At 41.9% G+C, this 23,148-nt stretch overlaps 1 protein-coding gene across 4 annotated transcripts in view; it reads left to right on the top strand.

The window, feature by feature from the left end:
• LOC139475935 (diacylglycerol lipase-alpha-like) overlaps positions 1–23,148 on the top strand; it is a 165,434-nt gene that overhangs the window by 100,174 nt on the left and 42,112 nt on the right. For 3 of the 4 annotated variants that reach the window (XR_011654035.1, XM_071259149.1, XM_071259148.1), the window contains exons 3-6: positions 4,956–5,057; positions 9,519–9,693; positions 15,514–15,555; positions 22,602–22,686. Coding sequence is in view for 3 of the 4 variants with exons in the window: in XM_071259149.1 (XP_071115250.1) it covers positions 4,956–5,057; positions 9,519–9,693; positions 15,514–15,555; positions 22,602–22,686 (404 nt within the window). In the remaining variant the exon portion in view is untranslated. The remainder of the gene's footprint in view (positions 1–4,955; positions 5,058–9,518; positions 9,694–15,513; positions 15,556–22,601; positions 22,687–23,148) is intronic. The other variant, XM_071259150.1, reaches the window with a different exon arrangement.

Raw genomic sequence — 23,148 nt, 5'->3', positions numbered from 1 at the left:
CGAGATCGGGTGGTCAGACTCGCTGACTTGGTTGATACATCGTATCCAAATTGCGGGGATCCATGCTCATTATGTCAATCACTGAATTGTCAAGTCCAGACTCGATTATTTAAGACCGCCATCATGTAGCTGGAATATTGTTGAGTGCGGAGTTAAACAACAAACAACCAAACAAACAAACATTGGAAGACCTTGTCCTTAATGCTGTATGTAGGGGGCACGGGTGGCTCAGTCGTCTAAGGTGCCGTGATTGCTGTGCAGAGTTGCGTCCCTTGGGCACGCCAGAAACCTATGATTGTGGGTTCGAATCCTGGTTTGCCCCAATTATGTTTCTAGGTTTGTCAGCACCATACCCGTGCTCGTGGGTTTCACCGAAGTGGTAAACGTCTTAGACCTGCATCACTTCAGGCTTTCAACCAAATTTAAGCTGACTCTCCGTGATATAACTGGAATATTGTTAAAAGCGGCGTTAAACCCAACTCACTCACTCACTCATGCTGTATGTTTCAGTTTAACAAATGATATTTCCTTGTTATGGGTGTTAGCTGCACAATATTGAAGCATTATGGTTGGTGAGAGAAGAGGTCATGTTTCTGGTAGACCAATGATTCACTTTTACAATTAAAAAACCCATAAAAGTTGTTCTCTCGAGCGTTTGTTGAATAAGGATGTAAGAAACAGGCGGCACAGTAACCCACACTCCAATACATCTGGATGGTGGTCATTGACGTTGGCGGGGTTGTGTTTGCCGAGATGGGAGAAGGGAACTGGGTCTGTATTGAATAAAACATTAAGCGTTCATACACCCCGGTGGAGATTATGGCCAATGGTGGATCAATAAATATATGTAATGGACAGTATGTGATAGGGCTATTGCCTGTGTTTGAGGTCGGTAGATCCTGGGTCAATAAAACTAATGACCATATGAATTAACCTTCAACTCCGAAGACTGACAGGAATATGATGGATGTATCTGAAGTCAACTAATCTAGAACGAATCGATTTGCTCTAGATATGTTTATGTGCATGTGTTTTTTATATTTTCCATTGGTGCCTAGGGATTAGTATGGATTTTTTGTAAACATCAAACCCACCCCTGTAATGATTGTAGTCACAGCATTAGGCATAAGTGTATTCGCATATGGAGACATAAAGCAACTCTATTGTAATTTAGGGTGGGATTTTTATCAAAGGCGTGTAAGTCTGTAAGGATTGGTTGAGTTTGAAGTTAGCATAGAGAGCATGTAAGGAACAGTTAAAGAGGGCGTAGATGTAGGTTATCGATCGGCTGTTCCGATGTGCTCGGTCTATTCTTGGTCCAGCTTTTTCCTTTTTGTGCCATTTATTTCTTTATGATAGGATTTACAAAACCGACCAACATGAAAGTAATTTAATAAAATGTACAACTTTCTGGATAATTGTTTTCTTAAAATAAATCTGTATGTCTTTTCACAATTGTTTGTAGGGCTGAGTTTGCTTCACAATTATAAGTAGGAGCAGGATCAGGAGGGACGAATAAACCCATGTACCCCGAGCGATTCTGCTACAACAAATTAATCTTACCCACATGTTTTTATATGACATTGTAAAATAATAACTTAAAATTTAAATTTGAAATTGATAGAAAACAGCGGTTCGATTGAGCTGAGATCAACTTGCGCAATGTTACGTGGCTTCCATTGACTCAGAAAAAGCGAGCGGCTTTTAGCTTTGAAGAGGGGTATAAGGAATTTATTCTGCCTCTCGGAAATCCACATGCAGGGAAGCTGTTGGGGTGGGAAGCTGTTTTGGGATGAGCTATCAAGGCAAGAACCGGTTTTGTGAAAGCATGTAGATACTGGGGTTCGAACTTCTGAATTACATTCCCAAAGATCCAAATGCTTGACTCAAATCAGCGTCTTTAACAACCAACTACTTGATGAAAGTTTACAATTGTTCTTTAAAGTTCTGAAATAAGACCACAGTTATTGCTTTGTGCAATTCAATCCGAGCCTTGAAAATAAAAATGTCAAAGAGTACAAAGTGGCCAGTGCATGGGACTTCAGTTTTACACCACCTTGGTTACATTTAGTTCATTTTTTGCTGAGTCAGCATCCATCAAGTCAGCATCTGCAGCCCCCAGACAGTTGCCATCAGCCCTGACAGTCTGACAGACTGTGAGCCATTGATGATGACTTGTAAGTGATGGTAATTGTGAGGAAGTGTGCAGGGGACAGTCAACTAAACCTGGTCACCAGTGGACTGATGGGAAGATATGCTCCTGTTAACAATCAGAAGGTACCGATGATGGTGCATTAAATTTCAAAAGCTGCAGTCGTTGAGTTTCAAGAACATGGTGGATGCATTTTTGAGGATTTTTTCCAAACACTAGCCTGTAAAGAGAATTATATGAGCTGGAGTGATGTGACATTTTACATTAACCCAGCACTTTCTTAATGCGGTTACCTTCGCTCCCACGGATCAGTTTGAGCAGGAATAATCTTTCTTGGACTGTAGAAGCACTGCAAAAAAATATGGATTCCAATATCGATGTCAAGTGTTATTTATGGACGACTTTCTTGTACTTCTTTGATAATGAAATTGTTGTAAATGAATACAAGAAGGATAACATCCTGACGTTGTTCAGCAGAGGGCAGTGATAACCTTGACCTTAACAGCCTCGTGATTCTGAAGGACCGATTGTTGCTGATTGCTGTCTTGAGGGATGACAGGGAAGACAAACCTTTGATTTGGCCTAGTTGTGAAAGCACTCATGCCCCAAATCCAGGTTTGATTCCCAACATGGGTACAATGTGTTAGCTCATTTCTGGCGTACCCGCCGTGATATTGCTGGAATATTGCTAAAAGCAATGTAAAACCATACTCACTCACTCACTCACTCGTTGAAACCAGGAACATTACAGTACAGTTTGTTTAGGGAACGTATGTATGGCACATACCGGTACACTCTTGTTTTGCTTGAAACAGGGAACACTTCAGTGTGTTATGACGATCCTGACGTCGGATGGTGACCCTTGGTCTTCCACTATGTGGTCGGTTATCTGTAGTGTTGGTGGTCTGGTACCGTTGCTGGAACCTGTATATGGTCCTTACGTGGACTTGAAATGCATTGGCTACTTGCCGGGTGGTTTGTCCAGCTTGCAATCGTCCAAGAGCTTGGCATCGCCAATTTCTTGTCATTCTTGGCATGTGGTAGCAATTCAATAAAGAATGAATGTTATCCGATCTGGGTGGATTTTTATAGGGCAAGAAATGGGGGAACGCTTGTGCATTTCAATTTGCACGGAACTCACATGCATCGGGGTACCTGATCATGGCCATTGCTGTGATGCATTTGGGCGATCGGTTTTATTGTCATCTGCTTTGGGGTTTTTTATCATCAAATTTCATTTTTCTGGACAAGGTGATGTTGAATTTTAGAAACTTTGACAAACATTACCCAGATATTTAAATGACAACTTTTCATGCAATGTCACTTGGGGTGATGTTTCTTTTGTAGTTCAGTATATATGTCCTGTAATATAGATATAATATATGTTCTGTAATATAGGGGAAATATATGTCCTGTAATATAGGTGTAATGTATGTCCTGTAATATAGGGGAAATATATGTCCTGTAATATAAGTGTAATATATGTGTAATGTATGTCCTGTAATATAGGGGAAATTTATGTCCTGTAATATAAGTGTAATATATGTCCTGTAATATAGGTGTAATGTATGTCCTGTATTATAGGGGAAATTTATGTCCTGTAATATAAGTGTAATATACATGTATGTCCTGTAATACATGGGGAAATATATGTCCTGTAATATAAGTGTAATATATGTCCTATAATATATGGGGAAATATATGTCCTGTAATATAAGTGTAAAATATGTCCTGTAATATAGGGGAAACATGTGTCCTGTAAAATAGGTGTAATTTATGTCCTGTAATATAGGGGAAATATATGTCCTGTAATATAAATGGGATAAAATGTTCTGTAATATAGGGGAAATATATGTCCTGAATATAAGTGTAATATACATCCTGTAATACAGGGGAAATATATGTCCTTTAATATAAGTGGGATATATGTCCTGTAATATAAATGTAATATATGTCCTGGCAATTCATTATTACTGTGTAACCACTACCATAGTGTAGTCAATACAGCCTCTGCCTTCACGGAAAAGTCAGTCCGGGTTCGATCCCCTGGTCGTGTCATACCAAGAGACATAAACAGATGTACTTGTTTTTACCCTGCCTGGCGCTCGGCTTCAAGGGGATAAAAATATCAGGACCCATGGGTCAGCACAGAGTTAGGATAGTGTGTATTAGTGGGGTATCCATGTTAAACAGTGGCATAGTATCTCTGTGGGCTAAAACATTTTGAAACTGGCATTAGTCCAGCTGTGGCCACACACACGTTTATGCACATCGATATATAAGTGCAATAATCTTGAGCGTGACCTTGAACCCCATTTCACTGACCAGTTCACCTTCATTGCTATAGTCTGTGTAAACATGTCCAGGCCAGCGACTGGCCGTTTGGGACAGATCAACAACCAAATTTCAGTAGTTAGTGAGGACACTTGTTTATCCACCAGACGTTTTAGTGAAGTCAGGGGCCACCATGCGATATATTCTGGTACCCTAATCAGTAAGACGGACGAGGATGACAGTGTACATTCATTTATCCTTAAGACCAGCAGGCTGTTACTGTTGTTGGAGTTCCTGGGGGATGACCAGTACAATCAGATGGTCACTGGTGAGATGGAAGATGTGACAACTAATTACGGTGATCAGCAGTGGCACCACTGTCAGCTGATAAACCGAGGAGGAAGTGTGACTGTTGGGTTAGTTGTGTCCAGGTCTGTTCTTAAGACCATGTAATTATGGTGAGTGGGACACCTTTCGTTGAAACTGTGTGAACATGAGCGTTACTGATCATTGTGTTGTTGTGTTACAGTTGTGTTCCTGGGAGAGCTGGCGTGGCTGGTGGTGGGCATCGTGTGGACAGCCAAACACTTCAACACCTGCAACCCAATATCTGCAAAGAAGGCCGTCCTAGGTGTGTATCTGTGTAGTACTGTAGCCTCCAGCTGTAAAGAAGGCCGTCCTAGGTGTCTATCTGTGTAGTACTGTAGCCTCCAGCTGTAAAGAAGGCCGTCCTAGGTGTCTATCTGTGTAGTACTGTAGCCTCCAGCTGTAAAGAAGGCCGTCCTAGGTGTGTATCTGTGTAGTACTGTAGCCTCCAGCTGTAAAGAAGGCCGTCCTAGGTGTGTATCTGTGTAGCACTGTAGCCTCCAGCTGTAAAGAAGGCCGTCCTAGGTGTGTATCTGTATAGCACTGTAGCCTCCAGCTGTAAAGAAGGCCGTCCTAGGTGTGTATCTGTATAGCACTGTAGCCACCAGCTGTAAAGAAGGCCATCCTAGGTGTGTATCTGTGTAGTACTGTAGCCACCAGCTGTAAAGAAGGCCATCCTAGGTGTGTATCTGTATAGACCTGTAGCCTCCAGCTGTAAGAAGGCCGTCCTAGGTGTGTATCTGTATAGCACTGTAGCCTCCAGCTGTAAAGAAGGCCGTCCTAGGTGTGTATCTGTATAGACCTGTAGCCTCCAGCTATAAAGAAGGCCATCCTAGGTGTGTATCTGTATAGCACTGTAGCCTCCAGCTGTAAAGAAGGCCGTCCTAGGTGTGTATCTGTATAGTACTGTAGCCTCCAGCTGTAAAGAAGGCTGTCCTAGGTGTGTGTCTGTGTAGTAGTGTAGCCTCCAGCTGAAAGAAGGACGTCCTAGGTGTGTATCTGTGTAGACCTGTAGCCTCCAGCTGTAAAGAAGGCCATCCTAGGTGTGTATCTGTATAGCACTGTAGCCACCAGCTGTAAAGAAGGCCATCCTAGGTGTGTATCTGTGTAGTACTGTAGCCACCAGCTGTAAAGAAGGCCATCCTAGGTGTGTATCTGTGTAGACCTGTAGCCTCCAGCTGTAAAGAAGGCCGTCCTAGGTGTGTATCTGTATAGCACTGTAGCCTCCAGCTGTAAAGAAGGCCGTCCTAGGTGTGTATCTGTATAGCACTGTAGCCTCCAGCTGTAAAGAAGGCCGTCCTAGGTGTGTATCTGTATAGTACTGTAGCCTCCAGCTGTAAAGAAGGCCATCCTAGGTGTGTATCTGTGTAGTACTGTAGCCACCAGCTGTAAAGAAGGCCGTCCTAGGTGTGTATCTGTATAGCACTGTAGCCTCCAGCTGTAAGAAGGACGTCCTAGGTGTGTATCTGTGTAGACCTGTAGCCTCCAGCTGTAAAGAAGGCCATCCTAGGTGTGTATCTGTATAGCACTGTAGCCACCAGCTGTAAAGAAGGCCATCCTAGGTGTGTATCTGTGTAGTACTGTAGCCACCAGCTGTAAAGAAGGCCATCCTAGGTGTGTATCTGTGTAGACCTGTAGCCTCCAGCTGTAAAGAAGGCCGTCCTAGGTGTGTATCTGTATAGCACTGTAGCCTCCAGCTGTAAAGAAGGCCGTCCTAGGTGTGTATCTGTGTAGTAGTGTAGCCACCAGCTGTAAAGAAGGCCGTCCTAGGTGTGTATCTGTGTAGTAGTGTAGCCACCAGCTGTAAAGAAGGCCATCCTAGATGTGTATCTGTATAGCCCTGCAGCCTCCAGCTGTAAGAAGGCCGTCCTAGGTGTGTATCTGTATAGCACTGTAGCCTCCAGCTGTAAGAAGGCTGTCCTAGATGTGTATCTGTATAGCACTGTAGCCTCCAGCTGTAAAGAAGGCTGTCCTAGGTGTGTATCTGTGTAGAACTGCAGCCACCAGCTGTAAAGAAGACTGTCCTAGGTGTGTATCTGTGTAGTACTGTAGCCTCCAGCTGTAAAGAAGGCCGTCCTAGGTGTGTATCTGTGTAGTACTGTAGCCTCCAGCTGTAAAGAAGGCCGTCCTAGGTGTGTATCTGTATAGCACTGTAGCCTCCAGCTGCAAAGAAGACTGTCCTAGGTGTGTATCTGTATAGAACTGTAGCCTCCAGCTGTAAAGAAGGCTGTCCTAGGTGTGTATCTGTATAGCACTGTAGCCTCCAGCTGTAAAGAAGGCCGTCCTAGGTGTGTATCTGTGTAGTACTGTAGCCTCCAGCTGTAAAGAAGGCCGTCCTAGGTGTGTATCTGTATAGCACTGTAGCCTCCAGCTGTAAGAAGGCTGTCCTAGGTGTGTATCTGTGTAGTACTGTAGCCTCCAGCTGTAAAGAAGGCCGTCCTAGGTGTGTATTTGTATAGCACTGTAGCCTCCAGCTGCAAAGAAGACTGTCCTAGGTGTGTATCTGTGTAGAACTGCAGCCACCAGCTGTAAAGAAGGCCGTCCTAGGTGTGTTTCTGTGTAGAACTGTAGCCTCCAGCTGTAAAGAAGGCCGTCCTAGGTGTGTATCTGTGTAGAACTGCAGCCACCAGCTGTAAAGAAGGCCGTCCTAGGTGTGTATCTGTATAGAACTGTAGCCTCCAGCTGTAAAGAAGGCTGTCCTAGGTGTGTATCTGTGTAGAACTGCAGCCACCAGCTGTAAAGTCTTCAAGGCCGCCGTAGTGTGTATCTGTAGAGACCTGTATCGAACACCATCCTTAATGTGTAAATCTCATGACATAAAATTCTTCATGTGTCCTTGTTTTTTCTTGAAGATTGTCACTCACATTTTTCCTGCTGGCACTCTAAGTTCTTAAGACTGATCTTTTTCTTCTTGAAAGGAAACTAAATTCAAGTCAGTGACAGTTTGAACAATTTTGTTTTAAGGCCTTCCACAAATTTTTAGTCATGATCATTAGTGAGATTCATCTGTTTATTCCAGTTCTTATACATCACTTACGTGTTTTGAGAATGTAGATGTATTATCTGTGTAACCCCTCGATTATCCTGTGTAATTGTCTCAATTCTGCTTTCATAAATTTGGACCCATTTGCCACCCTAGCGTTATTTCAGAAGTGACGTCACCATCTCCAGCTTTCCTTTTACCTCCTCTGCATCACACTTTCCTACTCATAAGCCGGGGGCGGTCAGGTAGCCTAGTGGTTAAAGCGTTCGCTCGTCATGCCGAAGACCCGGATTCGATTCCCTTCATGGGTACAATGTGTGAAGCCCATTTCTGGTGTCCCCTGCCGTGATATTGCTGGAATATTGCTAAAAGCAGTGTAAAACCATACTCACTCTCACTCTACTCATAAGCCAAAAATCAACAACCGATTCCACACAGCTCTTCTGAATGATCGTTAAGTTTTGTGGACCTATTTTCAAAGCAACTGCCTTGTATGATTGGTCCCTCGTTAAGGTAAATCAGAAGACTGTTGTCACTTAACCTTTAGCCAAATAGGCTATACTTCCTCTGAATATCCTACATCTATTACATCATCGGCATAAATTCTGTATTTTGGCTGTGTTCACACTATAAAACCTTCAGATTTTCAACAGAAGTCCACTTCACTGTCAACTATCCATAATCAGTTGTGCAAGTAATAGTATCTTGCTGCCAAAACCTCTTGCACATGTCATAACTTATCTTTTAGCTCTGAGGATTTAAGCCCTTGTTCTGCCAGAAATTCCCTGATTTATTTGAAACCATGTGCAACAAGCAGTCAAGTACTGGTTATATCGCTGCTTGTGTCATGCAGTAATGGTGTAATTTGGCAGAACAGCTATTGTTAGTGTTATATGATTTGAACCAGACAGGGATGGAAATTAACCAAGGATGTCTGCCAGTCCAATTAGTGATAACATATCGATGAGGTGAGGTGAAATTGGGTTTAACGTCGCGTCCAAAATTATTGTACTTATATAGTGAGTTGCATGCATGTACGTGTGTGTGTGGGTGCGTGTGTGTGGCTGCTTGTACTAGTCCAGAGTGATGCCGATTTACAGTGCTAGCCCACTGAGATACCATGCCGCAGTTTAACATGAATACCCCTCTCAGACAACAGAGCCTACCAGTCCTTGTTTTAGCCCCTTAATGCCGAGCTCCAGACAGGGTAACATCAAGTACAATCGTGTGTTTTGGTATGACACGGCCAACGTCCGAACCCCAGACATTCCTCTCACCAGGCAGATGCTCTATCACTAGAGCAGTGAGGCGGTCTAACACATCGCACTATGTACAAATATATTTGAAATTCAATTTGCCCTTAGGATACCTTTAACATTATCAAAACTGGTCCAGGCTAGCTGGCTTGTGCTAATTACCATCCCTGTATAGAAGAGGATGGTCCAGAGTATTTATAGAAAGGCTATATAACCCCTAGATTATAGAGGATGAATCTATATTTAAGTAACAAGGGGTGGTGGAGTAGCCGACTGGTTAAAGCGTTCACTCGTCAAGACGAAGACCCGGGTTCTATTCTCGACATGGGTAAAATGTGTGATGGCCATTTCTGGTGTTCCCGCTATGATATTGCTGGAAAGTTGCTGGAATATTGTTAAAAGTAACAAGTTTTACATGGCTATGATGATTTGTAAATGAAGTACTCTCACAACTGAAGTGTCTGCTTCACGTTTTAACATTTTACAGGTGTGATCGTATGCAACTGGCTGGTGATGCTAATAGTGATCGTCTCCCTTTGGTGCACGTTTGACTCAGCAGGCAGAAAATGGGTGAAGATGAAGAAATACCAAGACAGCCTAAAGGAGAAGCGACGAGGGAATCGCAGGATCTCTGGGAGTACTCGCAGGAACTGGCGCCAGAGGTATACACTTGGTTTACTTACTTTGTAAGTGGGACTAACTTCAGTTATGAGATGGTATGTTTGAAGTGCTGCATCTCCAATTAGTTATGACAGGGCTCCCACAGGTGAGAAATTGGAAATTCTCTCAAAATAAAACTCATGAAGTTTTGCAGAAGGAATTTTGATTTGTTAATTCCATAAGGTTTGTGGCAAACTTTAGTGAAGAAAGATTTTTTTTCTTGTCAGATTTTACAAAGGGTAATATTTCAAGAACAAAGCCTTTTGGTCCTTTTCAAGTTGTGGTATTTAGTTGTGGGATTCCTCATGGCCTTTGTTGATTTTTTCTAATTCTGTTTTGTTCCTTGGATGTCCTTGAATTGTCTATCCCTCGGGGACTATGATTTGCAGCTAACTGGTCAATAGGAAATAAGTATGTACAGGAATAGGCTGATAGATGCTGGACCGTTGTAAGTCCACATGTTTTACACACACACACACACACACACACACACACACACTAGGGCTGGAAGGTAACTCGGTTACTGGGGTACTCGGGTCGGGTGGGTACTGAGTAGGACCCGGTTACCCACAGGACTACCCGGACCCGTGGTTACCCACATGATATATTGTTTAATGGCAAAAATTGTCTAGAACTCTTTGGTTACATTAGAAGTGACTCATGTTTGCATTTCATGCATGTTATCTTTCTGACTTTACTCGGTATATGTCTGGATAAAGATATAACTTCAGTCAACATGACCAGGTCATTTTATATATTCATCTAAATACATTTTGTCAGGGGTACGGTCAAACTATTCCCAATCAGACAGTAAACTGGACACGTCCCAGCCCTATATTAAAGACACACACACACCTCCTTCAAGAGGTGGTGCAGTTAACTGGTCAAAACTGTATGTACACACATGCACACACATAAACACACACACACAAAATCAGAACAACAACACAACAAACATAACACACACAACACCACCACAACACACACACACAACCACAACACCACCACAACACACACACACAACCACAACACAGACACAACCACAACACAGACACACAACCACAACACCACCACAACACACACGCAAAATCAGAACAACAACACAACAAACATAACACACACAACACCACCACAACACAGACACACACAAACCACAACACCACCACCACACACACACAACCCCAAACAACACCACAACACACACAACCCCAACACCACCACAGCACAAACAAACCACAACACCACCACAACACACACAACCCCAAACAACACCACAACACACACAACCCCAAACAACACCACAACACACACAACCCCAACACCACCACAGCACAAACAAACCACAACAACACCACAACACACACAACCAAACGACTGCACTTCACATCCAAAGGTTTTCATCACTCAAAGTTAAGTTGTTAAGTTGCCTCCCTTCTGTTTGTTCATTTGATGAATGATTTGTTGATTTGTGCAGGCATATAGCCTAGAGCTTTGTTGAATGCATTTGATTTTAATTTTACAATATTTAGGATGTTTTCTTTTATTTGATGTGAATTGTGCATGTTATTTTCACATTCTGTTGTTTTGAATTTGACATGATGTATGTATGTCAGATGTGTATATACTTTCTTTATGTAAAACAGAATATGATTTTTGTGCAAATATGAGACTTTTCTTACATTTTATCATATTGAGCTTGTAGTAAAAGAATGAAGCCCTTGTGAAAAGTATGAGTCTGTGCATCTCAAATAATGATCTTTAAGTGGAACAGATCATGCTTGGTTGCGTATAGCACAATTACTGATTGCGTATAGCACAATTACAGCATTACCGGTACTTGTTACTTGGGGGTATAGCGTGTGCAGGTGTCTTGTGATTGTCTTGGGGATTCTGAGTGTGTCTAGGACTTGTATAGGTGCCTCCCAGAAGTTGTGCATCTCATGATTGACTGGGGGATTCTGAGTGTGTGTAGGACTTGTATTGATGCCCCCCAGAAGTTGTGCATCTCATGATTGACTTGGGGATTCTGAGTGTGTCTAGGACTTGTATGGGTGCCCCCCAGAAGTTGTGCATCTCATGATTGACTTGGGGATTCTGAGTGTGTGTATGACTTGTATGGGTGCCCCCCCCCCCCCCCCCGAAGTTGTGCATCTCATGATTGACTTGGGGATTCTGAGTGTGTGTATGACTTGTATGGGTGCCCCCCCGAAGTTGTGCATCTCATGATTGACTTGGGGATTCTGAGTGTGTGTATGACTTGTATGGGTGCCCCCCCGAAGTTGTGCATCTCATGATTGACTTGGGGATTCTGAGTGTGTGTATGACTTGTATGGGTGCCCCCCAGAAGTTGTGTATCTCATGATTGACTGGGGGATTCTGAGTGTGTGTAGGACTTGTATGGATGCCCCCCAGACTTTTGTATCTCCTGTAGAACTTGTATGGGTGCCCCTGGAAAAATGAAGATGATTGACCAATGTGAAGAAGAAATCTCCTTCAAAGTATTTCCATTCAGATGTACAAGATTTCCTCAGTAATTCCAATTCTGTCAGTCAGTGTGTTTCAATCATATCAAAAAAGGATTAAAAAGTACCTTCATTTCATTATGGCTCGTTTCTATTTTTCTAAAAAAAAACGTGTTTCCAATCTCAACAGTATTTGTTTTTTATTTCCCTCCAAGCTATGTGTTCCTTCCTACATTCTTCTCACGGCTTAATTTCCTGCATTTCTTACTCAGTCTCCGTTTCTTGGCAACATTGGTTAAATGAAGAATAATTTTTTCCTCCTAATCTCAGTGACATGTAACAACATTTTTTGGGTTCAAATTGGATAATCTGGTTGAGATTAATGGTGTGTGAGTTAATCAAGTTAGGATCAGCTTTGATTTAGTCTGTTGATGGAAGAGGGATGCACAAACCTACAACAGGGGAAGCGCTTCAAGTCTGGTGGTCGCCTTGAACACTTCTTTGAAAGGATATGACCTTTTCTTCTTTCTTCGTGGTAGGGATTGCGATGGAGGTGATTTATTTAATATTTTGGAGAAATTGGATATTGGTTTTTCAACAAGTCTTATAATCATATTTTGGGTCAAGTCCTTTCCTTGAATTTCTTTATGATGAGAGTGGGTATTATGACTGCTTTCTCATTAAATCAAGTGGATATTTAGTCCTCCTTAACTGTAAAGCCACTAGTTTGAATCCCTGAGTCAAGTAAAATATCTTTTTTTCGAGCAAGTACATCCATTTCTCAGCACTGTAATCTGATGACTATGATCCCTATGAAGACCACTTCAGGGTAGTAGATTAAAATGTTTTTTTGCCACGCACTTGATTGTGATTATTGGTTTATTTTTTAAATATGCTGTAAATTCCTGATGGTAGAAAAAAACATGTAAAAATCATCTGCTTTCAAACCTTTATCACTTACTCTTTCAACATCAGGAAAGGATGTTAGCTTTTGAGCTTTTAGATGGTGATTGTTGAAAACAGGCTTGTCATTCAACAGAAACCTTTGGACCCAAGTACGGAAAATTTGAATTCTTGAAATGTACTTGAATTTGCATTGGAATGAATGTCTTTGGATGACATACTAATACTGTATGTTGTCATCAAACGGAGCTTCCAAGTTAGAATAGGTCGCAGTCAACCTTGCTATTTTTTGCTCATGCATTTAACCACTGGTTTTCCTGGCCAAGACTTGATGAGGCCAGTGTGATATGGTTTACTTTCCGTAGAAGACACCTGAGGCATGTTCAGGAAGGCGGGCAATTGCGATAGTACGCATGTGCACACTGTTTAAGACAGATGACTGCACAATTACTCGCGTTTACTTGCGGTCAAGCCCGGGAGGTAGTTCGCCTTGTAATCGAAGATGGTGTCGTACATTGTACAAATTTTTCCCTTTGACTCGAATTGAACCGATGTCCAAAGAATAATCTTTTAGACTAGATCTACAATTCAAAAGCTTCATTGCCTTTTTAATGTATTGACCTGTGAAGATCCGTATAGGGAATAGGTGCTCAGCAACCCATGTTAAATGCGACTATGCTTGTCGTAAGAGGCGACTTATAGGATCGGGAGGTCAGGATGTCATCGTATCCCAATTGCGTGGATCGCTGCTCATGATGTCAATCACTGGATTGTCTGGTCCAGACTTGATTATTTACCACTGCCGTCATAAAGCTGGAATGCGACTTTAAACAACACACAAACAAATAAATAGTTTCAATATTATGAATAAACACTTTGTTATAATGAACACCAAAGTTTGAACCCATCATACGTGTGATGGAATTTAATGGGTGAACCGATTACACTTGTGGATGGGGCTGTTTTGATCCCCAGCGACACCATTTTGGATGCTGTGCCGTGAGAGCGAGCACGCGCCTTCCATTCAAGGACTCATTTTGCCTCCCTGTTCGCTCATGTGATCGCCCGCCTATCTGAACATATCTCTGGGCAGTGTCTTCTTGTTGGTTGCGGGAAGGATTCTTCGGCAAGATGGACAGGGCCTTTTGGGGGATGGGCTCTTGGCCGATGTGGGCGCCGCCTTTTGGTGGATGAAAGATGGGTTCTTGGTTTGAGTGAGAGGATGGGTGAAATCAATGGTGGGTCCCACTTTCTGTACTGGTTAGCTTGCTAGCTACTTCTTCTGTTTTATGAGAGATTTGCACAAGTGTGGAAACAGTTATTTATAAACATGGCTCAGCTTGTCACAGACTGGTAGAGCTCTGACGATGGTGCTCCTTCCCGTGTCCGTGATACCATTGTGCTCCCATTAATGCTTCTGGATAACATGAACAAATGGATGGTATGGATTTTGATCAACTTTGGTATATACAGAGACTTTCATAAAAGACAGGTCAGGTTTAGTAATGAGCGTGATGAAGGTTGTCAAATGTCACATGATGATGGCTACAAGTTGTCCTTCTCGTTCCATTCATGACTTCAAAAAATATTGGGGGCGGTTGGGCAGCCTCGTGTTTAAAGCGTCCTCTCGTCATGCCAAAGACCCGGGTTCGACCCGGGTACAATGTGTGAAGCCCATTTCTGGTGTCCCCCGCCATGATATTGCTGGAATATTGCTAAAGCGGTGTAAAACCATACTCGCTCACTCACTCAATCAAAAAATATTGAAGGTTTTCACAAAATAACTATGTAGATATGGTTGTAAATGTGAAAAAAGGATTAAAATGTAAACCATATGAGTACAGTCAACAAAATACATTTGATTGGCTTAAGAACAATATTCTAGAGAATTCGGCTTCGGAAGAATTTGAAACAAATAAATTGCAGGTAATGTATTCTACACACACATGTGGGCGGTGACGTAGCGTAGTGGTCAAAGCATCGCCTGTGACGCCGAAAACACGGGTTCGATTCCTCACATTGGTACATGGGAAGCTCATTTCTTGTGTCCCCCGCTGTGATATTCCTGGAATATTCTAAAAGCGGCATAAGACCATACTCAGTCACAAACTTATGTCAAGTTAATTGCCATCCAAATTTTTCAATATCAAGGTCAGAGGTCATATGAGGCATCTGATTCCATGAAAGTAGTTTCTGGAAGGTAATATTGACAAATAATGATGAGTGAAGAAAAATTTGACATGTTGATAGGTCACATGACTTTTTGAGGGTGTGAGCTATTATGTGATGCAAGGGACAGCACATAACCCAGTTGAGCACAACTCTGAAAGAATTCTGGTTTCGGACCTGACTTGTTTGTGTATACATATCTGACATATATATCAGCCATTGTTTTGTTTGTTGATCCTGAATGCTTTGTTTTTTCTGTTTGTGATTCTATTTCTGTTTGCTTCCCAGGTCTAGGCTAATAAAGGAATTTTTCCATCAAAAGTTCCGCAGGTATCAGGTTTTGCCATCCTATCTCCTAGACAACAACATAACTGTGCTATCCCTCAAAGATTCTATCTCTCTCTAACATTTCTCAAGTCATACTAATTGTACATGTCACAGACTGCAGATCTATAAAGCTATAATGAATCATCCTCAGGTTCTAACAGGTATATCTGTTATCGAGAAATAGTGAAAATCTGTCGCTCCCCGGAGTAGAATCGGCAAGCCCAAATCTACTTCCAGAATGAACAGATTCGAGTGATTTCTCTGACTTATACCACATTATGGTTGATTTAATATTTCTCTATAAATTTGCATCATGGCCTATTGTCGTGTCATTTTAACTTGCTTTAAATGCACTTTCATAACGGCCTGGAGCGGTGGGGTAGCCTAGTGGTCAAAGCGTTTGCTTGTCACGCCTAAGGCCCGGGTTTGATTCCCTATATGGGTACAATATGTGAAGCCCATTTCTGGTCTCCCCTGCCGTGATATTGCTGGAATATTGCTAAAAGCGGCCCTCAGAATGGCCAGTGAATTCCTGGCTCCGCATCAATGGCAAGAACAATGAGTGAACAATCATCATGACACTTTGTTTGCCTGCGAACACTTTCTAGTTCAGTCAAGCAAAAGCACTGTTTTTAATAATTAACAGTCTCAGAATTCTCCAATGTTAAATGGTCTAGTGGCTGTGTGTGAGCAGAGATAGTTATTGTCCATATATTCTAGATGAACAAATAAATAAAAAGCATACAAAGCACACATGTAATAATTTCATTGGAGATGGAATACAGCCAGCATTGTTGAGGTCAGTGTTAAATAATGTTACAACTGTAATGATATCACAATGGTAACATATCACAATATCAGTGTTGCCTTTCTTGTCTCTGAGCTGCGAATAGCTGATGTGGCATAAAGCAACATTTACTCACTCACCCGTCTTGTCTAGGTTTACACTGTTACACAACGGTATCAAAATGTGTGAACAGCAAGGAGATTAATACATTTGTTTTGTCATCCCAAAATTTTCTGCCTAATATTTCAGTCTTTATGTACCGGTATGTTAAAACACAAACCACTCCTTGTTTCACAAAATCAATGACGGGGTCACGGGTGGCCCCGGGCACCTTGGGCACGCCAGAAACCTATGATTGTGGGTTCGAATCCCGGTTCGCCCCGATTATGTTTCTAGGTTTGTCAGCACCATACCTGTGCTCGTGGGTTTCACCGAAGTGGTAAACGTCTGAAACCTGCATCACTTCAGGCTTTCCTCCCACATTAAGCTGACACGCCGTGATATAACTGGAATACTGTTAAAAGTGGCGTTAAACCCAACTCACTCTCTCACAAAATCAATGACACACACTCAGGTAAGTCTCATTATAAATATGCCAGGTGGTATCTGAGGATGATCATCTCTGCTGAGCTATTGTAGAACTGCTGTCGCCATGACTGGTGTATTATTTATAGAGTATCTTCTCACTATATGACGTGGACATTTCAAACCTTCAACCATCAGGTCCTCGTTGAAAATTGTTTACCTTGATGTAATTAATATTGTAGTTGTACTTTCGTCTGCAACAGTTTCACCCTCGCTGTCCCCTATCTCGTAATGTAGTGTGTACTGTGTGCATTGTGTGGCAGTCCTGTCTCTCCGTGACAGTGCTGGCAGCTGATGCCGTTAATACTTGTAAAGACCTGGGTTAGAATAGATCTTTTGCAACCCATGCTTGTCGTAAGAGGCGATTGACGGGATCGGGTGGTCAGGCTCGTTGACTTAGTTGATGCATGTCATCATATCCCAACTTTGTGGATCGATGCACATGATGTCAATCACTGGATTGTCTGGTCCAGACTCGATTATTTACAGACCGCCATCATATAGCTGGAATATTGCTGAGTTGGCGTTAAACAACAAGCACACAAACTAATGCTGTTGTATGCCTACTAACCTCACACATGGTGGCTCCTAACTGATAGCGTACATAGGAAACTGGAGATGCGATGGCGCAACTTTCGTTACTCTCTCTCTCTCTGTTCAGCTTTTAATGACAAAGTATATTGCAAACTGCCATGGCTTGCTTCACTTTAATATGCCTGAGATATAATTGATATGTTTTCACATTTGTTTTGGTATGTATGTGTTGTGTTAGTATCAAGTACTGGGGTAGCAGGAACTCAGTGAAGGTCAATGGAATACTTTAAGTGTATTACCAAAGATGTACATCTGTATGTCTATGCTATCACCGTCTCATGTCTTCATCAGTGGAAAACAATTCACATGTGTTTGTATGCCAGTTGCACTGCTTCAAAAGTCTCTTGTTTGTCCCGTTGCTCTGTTAATGATAATAGGCTGACATCACCCCAAAATATTGTTCATTAATACTATCAAAAAGCTTTAAATCTGGAAATCATTGAGATTGAAGACACAATAATATTCCAGTACTTGTGGTTAGAAAGTGTCAAGAATGGCTAACATAGGGATTGTCTGGTCTAGTACTGGTGGCAATGACGAGTATGGATAGTACTTGGATGGGTGGACACCAAAGAACATCTGGATAGTACTTGGATGGGTGGCCACCAAAGAACATCTGGATAGTACTTGGATGGGTGACCACCAAAGAACATCTGGATAGTACTTGGATGGAGAACATCTGGATCGTACTTGGATGGGTGACCACCAAAGAACATCTGGATATTACTTGGATGGAGAACACCAAAGAACATCTGGATAGAACTTGGATGGGTGACCACTAAAGAACATCGGGATAGTACTTGGATGGGTGACCACCAAAGAACATCTGGATAGTACTTGGATGGGTGACCACTAAAGAACATCGGGATAGTACTTGGATGGGTGACCACCAAAGAATATCGGGATAGTACTTGGATGGAGAACACCAAAGAACATCTGGATAGTACTTGGATGGGTGGCCACCAAAGAACATCTGGATAGTACTTGGATGGGTGACCACCAAAGAACATCTGGATAGTACTTGGATTGACACCACCAAAGAACATCTGGATCGTACTTGGATGGGTGATCACCAAAGAACATCTGGATAGTACTTGGATGGGTGACCACCAAAGAACATCTGGATATTACTTGGATGGAGAACACCAAAGAACATCTGGATAGTACTTGGATGGGTGACCATCAACAAACATCTGGATAGTACTTGGATTGGTGACCACCAAAGAACATCTGGATAGTACTTGGATTGACACCACCAAAGAACATCTGGATAGTACTTGGATGGAGAACACAAAAGAACATCTGGATCGCACTTCGATGGGTGACCACTAAAGAACATCTGGATAGTACTTGGATGAAGAACATCTGGATAGTACTGGGATGGGTGGCCACCAAAGAACATCTGGATAGTACTTGGATGGGTGACCACCAAAGAACATCTGGATAGTACTTGGATGGAGAACACCAAAGAACATCTGGATAGTACTTGGATGGGTGACCACCAAAGAACATCTGGATAGTACTTAGATGGAGAACACCAAAGAACATCTGGATAGTACTTGGATGGGTGACCACCAAAGAACATCTGGATAGTACTTGGATGGAGAACACCAAAGAACATCTGGATAGTACTTGGATGGGTGACCACCAAAGAACATCTGGATAGTACTTGGATGGAGAACACCAAAGAACATCTGGATAGTACTTGGATGGGTGACCATCAACGAACATCTGGATATTACTTGGATGGGTGACCACCAAAGAACATCTCGATAGTACTTGGATTGACACCACCAAAGAACATCTGGATAGTACTTGGATGGAGAACACAAAAGAACATCTAGATCGTACTTGGATGGGTGACCACCAAAGAACATCTGGATAGTTCTTGGATGAAGAACATCTGGATAGTACTTGGATGGAGAACACCAAAGAACATCTGGATCGCATTTGGATGGGTGACCACTAAAGAACATCTGGATAGTTCTTGGATGAAGAACATCTGGATAGTACTTGGATGGGTGACCACCAAAGAACATCTGGATAGTACTTGGATGGGTGACCACCAAAGAACATCTGGATAGTACTTGGATGGACACCACCAAAGAACATCTGGATAGTACTTGGATGGGTGACCATCAACGAACATCTGGATAGTACTTGGATGGGTGACCACTAAAGAACATCGGGATAGTACTTGGATGGGTGACCACCAAAGAATATCGGGATAGTACTTGGATGGAGAACACCAAAGAACATCTGGATAGTACTTGGATGGGTGGCCACCAAAGAACATCTGGATAGTACTTGGATGGGTGACCACCAAAGAACATCTGGATAGTACTTGGATTGACACCACCAAAGAACATCTGGATCGTACTTGGATGGGTGATCACCAAAGAACATCTGGATAGTACTTGGATGGGTGACCACCAAAGAACATCTGGATATTACTTGGATGGAGAACACCAAAGAACATCTGGATAGTACTTGGATGGGTGACCATCAACGAACATCTGGATAGTACTTGGATTGGTGACCACCAAAGAACATCTGGATAGTACTTGGATTGACACCACCAAAGAACATCTGGATAGTACTTGGATGGAGAACACAAAAGAACATCTGGATCGCACTTCGATGGGTGACCACTAAAGAACATCTGGATAGTACTTGGATGAAGAACATCTGGATAGTACTGGGATGGGTGGCCACCAAAGAACATCTGGATAGTACTTGGATGGGTGACCACCAAAGAACATCTGGATAGTACTTGGATGGAGAACACCAAAGAACATCTGGATAGTACTTGGATGGGTGACCACCAAAGAACATCTGGATAGTACTTAGATGGAGAACACCAAAGAACATCTGGATAGTACTTGGATGGGTGACCACCAAAGAACATCTGGATAGTACTTGGATGGAGAACACCAAAGAACATCTGGATAGTACTTGGATGGGTTACCACCAAAGAACATCTGGATAGTACTCTGATGGAGAACACCAAAGAACATCTGGATAGTACTTGGATGGGTGACCATCAACGAACATCTGGATATTACTTGGATGGGTGACCACCAAAGAACATCTCGATAGTACTTGGATTGACACCACCAAAGAACATCTGGATAGTACTTGGATGGAGAACACAAAAGAACATCTAGATCGTACTTGGATGGGTGACCACCAAAGAACATCTGGATAGTTCTTGGATGAAGAACATCTGGATAGTACTTGGATGGAGAACACCAAAGAACATCTGGATCGCATTTGGATGGGTGACCACTAAAGAACATCTGGATAGTTCTTGGATGAAGAACATCTGGATAGTACTTGGATGGGTGACCACCAAAGAACATCTGGATAGTACTTGGATGGGTGACCACCAAAGAACATCTGGATAGTACTTGGATGGACACCACCAAAGAACATCTGGATAGTACTTGGATGGGTGACCATCAACGAACATCTGGATAGTACTTGGATGGGTGACGACCAAAGAACATCTGGATAGTACTTGGATTGACACCAACAAACAACATCTGGATAGTACTTGGATGGGTGACCACCAAAGAACATCTGGATAGTACTTGGATGGGTGACCACCAAAGAACATCTGGATCATACTTGGATGGGTGACCACCAAAGAACATCTGGATAGTACTTGGATAGGTGACCACCAAAGAACATCTGGATCATACTTGGATGGGTGACCACCAAAGAACATCTGGATAGTACTTGGATGGGTGACCACCAAAGAACATCTGGATAGTACTTGGATGGAGAACACCAAAGAACATCTGGATAGTACCTGGATGGGTGACCACCAAAGAACATCTACCTAGTCTAGAAATATTGTTATCTATTTTTAAGATATGTATCCACAAAATGAAAAAAATATAATCCACATGGAGCGCAGAACAATGCTTAATGTTCAAGAACTGAGGCAATCAAGACTTGCCCAATCGTTCAAGACTTGAGTTGGATTCCTATTTAATATATTCACTAGTGTCTGAGAGAGAGACTTATTCTGCCATCGGAATCTTAGCGGTAAGACAACTGTAACTACTATATATTAACATGGCCTATGACAGAAGTAGCACTTAGATCAAGTTTTCAGTAACAGGAAGGACTTTCAGATACATGAGATTAACATTACAGGCTTAATATTATAGAAGATGTATGAAGCAGTGGTATATGTTACACTTTAACATTTTCTGCACTTTTTAACCCATAAACACTGTCATGTTTGTTCTGTTTAATTAGTACCATCCTGACCTTATTATTGATACACTGTTTAATACATTGTTTTCAGCAAGTGATGAATTACTGTATGTGACTTATGTACCGTTTAGTTCTTTCTGAAACACTCGTTATGCAGCATGGTGTTTGAATCATATTTTGATATTCCCTTGTATTCATGTTGAATCTATTTTGATCATGAAATTGAAAGTATTTTGATCATGAAATTCAAAGTATTTTGATCATGAAATTCAAAGTAAAGTTTAACTTTATTTGTGGAATCCTTAAGTTGGCTTGGAAATCAGTTTGCTCAATCTTCCTGTAAAAAATGGAGTGTTATAGTAAGGGGTAAAGAATTCTGAAACAAACTGATTATATGTCCACAAGCATTTTCAGCAGGATTAAATTTAATCTGAAATGTTGCCACCAAATACAGCATGTTACTTTGTGAAAGAGAAAAATAAAAAAATATTTAATCTGGCCATTATGGTATTATGAATTCAAGCAGACACATTTGATAAGCCCAGATGCAAGTAAAATCTATTTTTTCATTTGGATTTCTTAATGTCAGAAGAAACTTGCATGAATAGTTGCAGATTTGCATAATAATATATGTATCTTGAAAAAAATAGCTGTAGATCTAGCCTCAAATGATTTTTGAAAATATATTTAAATTCAATAAAAAAATAATCAGTTTCATCAACTGCTGCATATAACTGAATGTAGAAAGATGTCTATCAAAAGGTTTTTTAAGCTCTTTCGTTTAAATTGACATTATGCCCATGTGTTAGTATGCGGTGTCCATGTTGATGTGATTGGTGTTGGTGTGTGTTTACAGGAAGGCATTCCGAGCGTACGAGGAGAGTTGGGACCGCCGTCTACAGCTGCTGTGCTGCTGTGTGGAGCGCAAGGGAAGGAACAGGGTAGGTGTTAATAAAGGGAAATAACTCTTGTGTACAAAGGGAGATAACTATTGTAAACTTAATTCTTTTTCAGAAGAATCAACGTACATGTCATTTTGAGTTCATTTCCTGACATTTATTTGACCAAATAATGAATGCTCCCTTCTTCAAAATACACAGCTCCTCACTACCTTATGTCCACGGACCGCCTCCGTGGTCTAGGGGTAGAGTGTACACCCGAAGAGCGAAAGGTCCAGGGTTCAATTCCTGGCCACGTCATACCAAAAGATGTTAAAAGATGGTACTTGTTGTTACCCTGTCTGGCACTCGGCATTAAGGGGCTAAAACAAGGACTGGTCAGCTCGGAGTCAGTATTCTGTGTCTGAGTGGGGTATTCATGTTAAATTGCAGCATGGTATCTCAGTGAACTAGCATTATAAGTCGGCATCAGTCTGGACTAGTACAAGCAGCCACACACACACA

This window comes from Haliotis cracherodii, unplaced genomic scaffold (genome assembly GCF_022045235.1).
Source record: "Haliotis cracherodii isolate W230 unplaced genomic scaffold, xgHalCrac1.p SCAF_3, whole genome shotgun sequence".
In the NCBI taxonomy this organism is placed as follows: Eukaryota; Metazoa; Mollusca; class Gastropoda; order Lepetellida; family Haliotidae; genus Haliotis; species Haliotis cracherodii.
This window is presented reverse-complemented; position numbering and strand designations above follow the sequence as displayed.